Genomic DNA, 9,297 nt, shown 5'->3' on the forward strand with positions numbered 1-9,297 from the left:
GCTCAATGTCTTTTATATACATCTTGCTCCCATCTTGGACCCACTTTTGCTGTTAGAACTTCTTTGTGGCACAGATATAACAAGGTTCTGGAAACTTCATTCTTCAAATTTCAAACTTCACAAAATTCATCAGAGATTATAGTCCATATTGACATGACAGCATCACGCAGTTGCCTATGATTTATCGGCTGCACATCCATGATGTGAATCTCCCGTTCCACCACATCCCAAAACTGCTCTATTGGATTGAGATTTGGTGACTGGAGGCCATTTGAGTATAGTGAACTCATTGGCATGTTCAAGAAACCAGTTTGAGATGATTTGAGCACATCTCAACCCCACTCTTCCCTACTATATTGTTTGATTGTGAGATATATCTAAAAGGAAAGATAGAAAGATAAATTGAATTGAAAAAAGAAGAGTATTAGTTCAGATTCCAAACAAGCAGTGATTAATGGCCTCTGTGCCAAGTTGTCGCAGGGTCCTATCTCATACCCCAGATCCGGCATTGACTCCTGATACCTGTAATCACTGTTTGCCTCTCTCCTCGTTCCCATTAAAGCTCAGACTGGAAGAGGGGGGGGGGGTGGAAATAAAAAAAAAGAGTGATCTGATAAAACGGGAGCAGACAGATTGAATGTTCCTATCACAGGCTTTTAGAGGCGGTCTGCAGTGTGGGGGTCCCGGAGGCGGGCCCTGTTGAGGAGGCTTTGAAAAACAACCAGGTGCCTGGACTCCACAGACTGAAGTAATCCAGAAGCAGGATGAGACTTTCTAGGGTGCTTTTGCACTCAATTAGCTTGAAATTCTAACGGGCTAAAAATGGAACAATCTGGTTGCGTATTCTTGAATATGAATTGCGACTATCAGTGAGAGATGGGGAGCATCTGGAGAAGAGTTCTCTTCCTGCTGTGCATGTGTAATGGTGGAAGAGCGCCAAAAAACATAGCGCAGAGAAGACATAAAGCAGAGAAGATACTGCTCTGAGACTCCCTTTCCGTGTCTGTGGACAATGCGGGCTGGATTTCCAGTGAATGAGGAAGAAGGTCCAGACAGAGTGAGATAATGTGGTGTGTGAGGGAGCAATAGTTCACACGTCTTGTAAACATTGTTTTTGCAGTTGAATCTGCACTTGATCCAACATAAAGAGAGTTTGGTGAACTGGCAGCCACAAACATGCACATATGTAGATGAACTGAGACACTTTTACTCACCCTCACCTGTACTTGGACCCCATTGACTTTTATTGCATGTATAAAAAGAGTTCCTTCTTCAAAACACATTCTTTTGTGTAACACGTAAGAAATAAAGGTAGGAATGCCGTGAGGGTAAGTAAATGATTTTTGGGCCAACTATTCCTGTAATAAGATTAAACCCTCTTTATTTGCCCTCACCCGCCCATCTGGTTTTGCTGACACTGCACCTGAGATCTTTCTCAATGGCTCATGCTGACATTCAATTAGTCGCCTTAACCAGTGCACCTCCCTGCAGTTAATGACTCAGAACCACAATCTTCCACAAGTATCATTTCTTTCCCCCTTTTTTTTTCAATTAAATCACTTGTCTCAAAACGGAGGCCAGAAAAAATGGCCTGAGGGTCATTGCAGTCAGTGCGAGAGCGTGGAGATGATTTCCCCGTCTCTCCGACTGCCGCTTTCTTTCTCGCTTTCCTCTTTCAAAAGATTTTACTGTGATGAAATGAAGCTAAAATATTTCAAAGTGGCTTGCACACTTTTGTTCAGCTAGTGCCACATTTGAGTTTTCCTCTATAAACACATCATTTATCCGACGCTTTGATGGTGAGGGAGATGTGTTTAGGACATTTGATTGCAATTTACACGAGTATCAGGCATCAGAGAGATTTGAGCTTGAAATATTTGGAAAAGAAGCAATTATTTTGCCTTTCATCACCCTTTTGAGAGGAAATCCGTCAAAGGTCACTGGAGGCGTGTCACACATGGACGCTTGTGTGGTTGTGGCTAAAAAGACAAAGAGATATGGAGAACAAGAAGAAGCAACCACAAAAATATTGTGTGCACAACAGCAATAAAAACGATAAATGTAGGTCATTAAATGCAACACATTATGGTGTAAAATGTTCCTTTCTTCTGTTTTCATTTGAGCATTCCACATTGAATGCCTCACACCTCATTAATTCAGCACTCTCAGCTGAATAATAACGATCGATAAGATCATTAATCTTTGGAATATATGATCAAATATCTGTGAGCTACCCACGCTTTTCTGCCATTTGCATTCATATTAGTATAAATGGGAATGAATCAGTCAAATGTTTCATTACAGCAATATTTCTGCTGAGGATGTTCAGCAGTAGTGTCTCGCTGTGTTCATAATTTAAAACAAAGAGAAAGCAAAGATTGAAAGCTTACTGGTTTTATTTAGTTTTTAATTTGGTGGATGAGGGGATGTTGATTAGTGCTTACTTGTTTAAGTCTTAGTAGTAGTAGTAGTATAGCAGCTAGTAGTAGACCCCTTTCTCACCCTTAAATGAATGATTATTTTGTGTTTGTTGTTCTACCATAAAGTCAAAAACGTAGTTATGTACAACCTTGGTTAAATAAATAAATACAGCCTACTACTATATAATGTATATAAACTATACGCTTCACATAAAATCTGAATCTGTTTTAAAGGTTTGTGTTTTCATGTAGTTGTTTTTCTTTTGTCTGGCACAAAAGTATTCCAGCGATAAAGAGCGCCATCTACAGGTCTACTTTTTCTAAAGGAGAAAAGAACCCAAAGGTGGTTCCCTGCTGCCACCAAGCGGTCAAAAATGGGAAAGTCATGTAGCCTATGTTTCTCCATTCTTCAAAGTTTCTTATTTTTGGATTTGACACATTAATCTCAGACCTCTGGTGAGTTTAATGCCAGTTTCCACACCATATGTTACCAGCATGAATGAATCTTACAGATTGATTCATAAAAATTAAGGAAGAAGATGGTTCAAATTATTTTACTTACATTAATAGCCTACTACGTTGACGTCCACAGCCAAACATGTTGGATATTATTTAAATGTTCTCTAGCTGTTTTCCCTAGGTAGGAGGAAAGCAGATGTTCCGAGTTCAGGTGCAGTGGACTACAACGGACATCTGGTAGGTGGCGCTATTTCAACATTATTTAGACGACAAGCTTTGAGAGGCCATACTTTGGCTGGAAATTCTCTGACTGAAGTTCATGGCTAAACATGTAAAACAAGATATGATTTGAAGACGCAAATCTCAGGTAGGCGATTAAAGTTTATTATTACACAAAGTTGATTTGTGTTATTACAGTCGCCAGGACAAATTTCTCAATACAACTCAGGTCATTTTTTGTTCTCTTAACCAACTTTCAACTTGGCGCAGCTATTCATTTCTCATTCAAAGTGCACTAGAGTTTGTTAAATTGTTTACTAATCGAGGCCTGGTGAAAGCATAGCGTCTAATCTCCTGTAGCCTACACTCCACTGCAAAAGACATAATGTAGTAGCTTTTTATATTTTTCATATCTGTGTGTATTTTGGCTTACATGGCTAATCATTTGATGTTTGTATGCATAGTTACTACACACAAACAATCTTTTAGATCTGCATTATACTTTTTTTTTGTATAAAAAATAAATATATAAATCTTTACAAATCAGGAATGACACTGCTTTATTCAGTGCAGTATGTAACATGGTCCATACAACAGTACAAAATGATCCCTAAGTTTTTCCCCATTTGAATGATGATGAAATTGAAAGACTACAGTGATACGTGTGTTGGTGTTCAGTTACCCTAATTGTTTTGATAGTATTTCATTTCTTAGATTCAGAATACATTTCAATATGGTATTACTAGAAATGTTGCAAATTTCTCATTATTATTATTATTATTTTTGTTCATTTTTGTGTTGTGCTTTGAACTGAAGTTTAACAGTTTTGAAAAGAGAGGGTAAACAAATTTGCCTGTATAGTACATAAAGTTTTGTGGTGCTTGTGTCTTAGTATTGAAGTATTATTGTAAGTATTATGAAGTTTTATTGTTTTTGAAGCCAAACGTTTGAAACGTTTGAAATTTTTGGGAAAATCATTAAAATTGTGATATAATGAGAAAAGAATTCATGTAAATTGAAAAATGTCATCATTCAATGCATTTTGTGCCAAGGCAATGATAAATGATCCACAGTTTAGCTCACATAGACTGCTGTTGTTATCACTGTGTGGAGAGTTTTGAAAAAGTGACCTAAGTATTGAGAAATGTGTCCTAGCCATATAAAAATAAATAAATCTGAGAATAAAACAATTATATCTATAACATATAAACTAAATATAGCATATGTTGTGTGTTTTAGATTATTAGACAGATTTTGTTTGTGAAAAAAAAGGTCTGTGAAATTACACTGTAAAAATTGTACAGTAAAAAAAACTGCTGCTGTGGTTGAATTTGACGTTAAAAAAATACAGTACCAACATTTTAGTTTTTACAGATTTTTTACAATTTACAGTTTAAAAAAAGCATTTCATTAACTGTTATATTGTTATCCAACCTAATGAAGTACTAATAGCCCTAACAACCATCAAAAACAGGAAATGATGAGAAAGTCACATGAATTCATCACAAATACTAAACACCATCATGGAAACAAAAATTACACTAAAGTAATCAAATAAACATTTAATATTTATATTTACAATTATACAACATATTACAACATAATATTTACAATTTAACAACATTATATGTAACATAAAACCCTAATAACTGATAAGAAAAAAACTAAGAAGAAAGTTGTTTAGATGAAAACACATTATTATTTATTTGTCATGCAGAGAATTCTGGCAATGTCAGTTTGTTTTTTCACTGGTTAGATCTATTACAGTTAACTATAGTTATGCATAATAAATAGTCTTCTAATATTGCCAAATAACAATTCACATATTGATCCCCATCCCCCCATAATATTCACAGTGATCAAACTGTGTGTGTATTTATGACGTTTATCATCAGAATCATCTGTATCAATTTCATTTATAGCATTAAGATTATGGTCCTCTGATGCCTCTACAGATTGTAAATAATACATACTTGCATATTTGGCAAAATCATATTGTCAAAGAAATGCATATGAATAATTATCTTCATAACTCATCTTCAAACACTGCCTATTATTGTAGATTATTTGTCCATCTCACATGCATACCAAACATTGTGTGTTTTTAAAATCCTGATTCACTATATGATGGAAAAGCCTCCCTGCACCATTCAGGGCTGGCCATTATCCAGACTTCACAGTTATTTCCCCACGGCCATCAATCACACAATAAATAATCAGTCAGTCAACTGATCTATCAGTAATGTTTAAATATATCCAGTTAATAGAACTCGTACTGACAGTGCTGAAGATGTGGAGACTGAGTGTATACACACACAGACGTATCAAATGACAGCAGCAGCAGCGTGTCTGAAAGCACGACATTCCCCATTTAAGCTGATTGGCTGACATTTGCGAGCAGCTTGTAGTAAAGACCGTATTAAAATTTGTTAATCCTGCAAAGTTAAAAGTGGCCACTATTTTTAGTCGCTGTTGTTATCACACATCAGTCGGTCTGTATTAAATCCTCCGCCTTCACAGAAACACACGTTTACACTGCGCTTTGGCTGGATCACACTTGTCTCTCACCAGCTCAGCTTTACTGAACACACTTGGAGGGATTGCTATGGCAACTGGTTGCTATGGGTGATGTGACACCACTACATGCTCATCTTGGCGAGGGAAAGAGGGAGTTGGACCACAGAGGAGAGGAATGGAAGCGGAGAGCCACGGATTTTATTTTGATTGCTGAACAAATCGACGAGCTCGGTTGAAAAAGTTGTGACAACCCTCTGTCTCTGGGCGGACAGCCGTGATGGAAGACGTCTCTCTCCCTGCTTTTTTCGGGTCTCCATCACCCTCCCACTGATGAATCCTTTTCAGTAACAACAGGTGAGAAACTAAGGCTTCCATTACATCCACAGCCCTGTGTGTGTGTGTACAGACGTCACCAGTTCAACTGTCAGAGCGGTGAGAATGCAATTTAGCCCATTTTGAGGAGGGATCGATTAGATGTTTACATGGAAATCTGATAAATAAAATCAGAAACGGAGACGTGTTAGTGTCGGGCACTTTGTTTCTGGAATCCAAAACACAGGTACCCAATGTTCATGCGGTTGGATTTTGAACAACACATTGCCATATGATGCGTGCGACTGTTCAAGAGAAACCTTCACGTTTGGGGAAATTGAGCCAGGCTTTACAGGGAGTGCCAGGGCTAATCGTGAGCGCTGCCATCAAAGAAGTGAACCATTAAAGGGTCAGCGACTACCACAGAAACCGAGAATGAATCAGGGGGGCATGACAAAAACCCAGTCAGAAACAGATTCGATCACCTTAAGAAGAGAGAGATAATTCACTCAAGGCTGAATCATTTCACTGATGTGCATTAGTAATGTGAGCTGGAGGATTTCATGCTTTTAAGTAATCTTATATAACATAGTGGTTGTATATGCCTTTAAACGGGAGGCCTGCGCTGGCTGTGAAATTGTTGTCGGGAATTCTCAAAAATCGTATGTGAAATTTCTTGTTGTTTTTTTTGTGTGTTTCCAGAATGGCTCTAAACAGGAACCTGTTGATCACGAATGTGGCGAAAATGGCCACGTGCCCCTGACCCGTGCCGAGGAACTGGAGAGGATGGCCGAGCATCTCCACAGCAGCACGCTGTCTGCGTCTGGGGCCACCCAGCCCATCCCTTTCCTCACACTGGAACAGAAGGCTGCCTTCGTCTTCGTCCTCCTCCTCTTCATCTTTCTGGGGCTGCTGATCGTGCGCTGCTTCCGAATCCTTCTGGATCCGTACAGTAGCATGCCGAGTTCCACATGGACAGACTATATGGAAAAAGACACGTTCGACTACCGCATTGCCTGAGCTGCTAGCCAGATTTCAGGCTAGGAGACATGCGATGATTACCTCACACACACACACACCGACACACACACAACCACCACCACACCTCCTCCACCTCAGAGCCGACTGTATCCCTCAAGTGTTGTTGTTTCGTGATGGTGGTTTTGTGTACTTGTGGGTCTGGATTTTCCATTTGAAAACTGCACTTAAACCAACTTTCATGTCTCGTGCGTTCTGACAGGGTTTTTTCAACTCATACCTTCCACCACTGATGTCACGTTCAGCATGGCTGAAAAGTCTTAGCGATGAATCTTTTATGTTTGAAACCAGCCGAATAGCTTTATCACAGACCAACAATACGGTTCATTATTTTCTATGTCCAAAGAAAGACAAATTAACAATTCCGAAATTGGAAAATGAAAAATTAGGTTAATCCATTTCTCAATGACTCATTCCACACTTGTGCATTGGTTCCAGGACGATTACATTCTCTGAGCTCTTCGGTTTGGGACTCTTTGGAGCTTTGCGCCTTATAAATCCGTGTGTTTACAGAACAGCCAGAGAAACTGGCCCTGCTGTTATTCAGCTAAATGTCAATCAATGTACTGACCTACCAGCCTCTGTGGGCAAATTGAATGTTTGATTTGCCAGGTCCTTTCCCCGCCTCTCTCCACAGTGTTCTTAATAGGAGGAGTCGGATTTCCTGTCTGTTGTTCTTCAGTATTTGCTGACGTTGAAATGGACTGTTCTATCAAACGATTGTTTGCCGTTCTGCCCGGGCTATCGGCACAGTGTTATTTTTCCTTCTCAAAGTCTGGTTCACCTGTGATTTGCTATACATGTTCAATAGAAATGAAGCTGAAATAAACAGGTGCGATATGCGTCTTGCGTGCAGAGGAGGTCAATATTGCCATTTAGGTGCAACTTAGCTATTGCTTTCGAGTCTGTAGTGCAGCGGTGTTATTTCTCCGTGACACCGACCTGCTCTTCTCACGATGCACATTGTGTCTTAGCTGAGTGGCGTGTACGATATATTTGAGCCTTTAAAATGCAGACAGATGCTGGTGACTTTATTCAAACTGAAAATGTGCCATGTAGTTTACAAGTGGCTTTTGCATTTTAATGTGCTTTTATATTTGTTTCCAAATAAATAAATGAATAAAAGATATGTTTACAGCTCACCTAGTGAGTGTCTTAATACATAAAACAACATTAAAATGGAAATCAAATGTGCGTATGATGGGGATATTCATACTTTTAAATTCCAATTCAGCTGCTGGATATGAATCGAGGTGTCGGAAAAAGTTTTAAAAACCTTGAAATTCTAAGGTTTATAGATCTTACGGATTGATAGATTTTAAACGTCAAAAAAAGTTGCTGTTTTCGGCTTTTTCAAAGTGCTCGACCCTTGCGTTGTCGATGCAAGATCTTGACCAAAAATTACATCACAACATTAACATTGCAACATTTATTTTCATCAGTTTTTGGTCAAGGTGCAATATTGGATGAATACTTTCAATGAAGTCTAGACTCGGATGTGTGAAAAAACTATTATTCATGCTCCATTTCCGCCCGTTGTCATTCCAAGGTGTCATATACTGACATTTTTTACATTTCGTCTACATCCAACGCACATGGCACCCTTTAGCGTCAATATGAGACGCACGCAGATATATATGGTCCAGAAGGCGCCTCCTAGTGGTGTAACCCTAAACCTAACCCAGAACTAAACCTACCATAACCTTTGTGTGTGTTATATTGACGCTAAAGTGTGCCATGTGCCTTGGATTTAAACGAAATTTCAAAAGTGTCACTATACGACGCCCTAGGATTATACGTAATCCTGGAATATGACCATGATGTCTTTTCCTACATGTTTTTTAAGAAATGAAAAGCTGTTGCCAAACATAACATGCTAGAATAATCACTAAAACAATTATCCAATCTTAAGCATTTGCCTTATTTAAATCCAAACAGCAACTTTTTATTTGGCTGGGCAAGTACATTTCATTATATAAAAATGTCAATTTTGTGGGAAAACAGTATGTTTTCCAGAATGTTTTTACAATTATCGACTGATTCATGTAATTCTTCTAGGCATCATTCATAAAATCTAGTTCCAATTCAAATGCCTGATCAGATGGTAGGGGACACTCATCCCTTCACTCTGTCTGTTTTTCGTCCAAAAACATTTTCTCCTGTTGAGAAAGACATCAGATGAACCTCCAGAACAGCATGCAAACAGCCTTAACCCCTTCATTAGCATTATGCTAACAGCTGGCACACATGCTGACAGCAACTTTCACAGGAGGGAGTGTGCAGCCAGAAAACATCTCAAAGTCATCTGTCTTCATCTTCTCATGCCACCATG

At 38.7% G+C, this 9,297-nt stretch overlaps 1 protein-coding gene across 4 annotated transcripts; it reads left to right on the top strand.

The window, feature by feature from the left end:
- The first annotated feature begins 3,146 nt into the window (after positions 1-3,146).
- LOC120484813 (cortexin-2) lies at positions 3,147-8,107 on the top strand. Of its 4 annotated transcripts, XM_089117751.1 has the most exons (3): positions 3,147-3,246; positions 5,670-5,969; positions 6,630-8,107. In XM_089117751.1, the coding sequence occupies exon 3, from the start codon at positions 6,714-6,716 to the stop codon at positions 6,945-6,947; it is 234 nt and encodes a 77-aa protein (XP_088973877.1). In that variant the 5' UTR covers positions 3,147-3,246; positions 5,670-5,969; positions 6,630-6,713; the 3' UTR covers positions 6,948-8,107. The 4 variants fall into 4 exon arrangements, with proteins under 4 accessions (XP_088973877.1, XP_088973878.1, XP_088973876.1 ...); XM_089117752.1 differs by lacking the exon at positions 5,670-5,969 and having other exon boundaries at positions 3,189-3,246; XM_089117750.1 differs by lacking the exon at positions 3,147-3,246 and having other exon boundaries at positions 4,987-5,969.
- The last annotated feature ends 1,190 nt before the right edge of the window (positions 8,108-9,297 follow it).

This window comes from Pimephales promelas, chromosome 12 (assembly GCF_988280905.1).
Source record: "Pimephales promelas chromosome 12, fPimPro1.hap1.1, whole genome shotgun sequence".
NCBI classification, from domain to species: domain Eukaryota; kingdom Metazoa; phylum Chordata; class Actinopteri; order Cypriniformes; family Leuciscidae; genus Pimephales; species Pimephales promelas.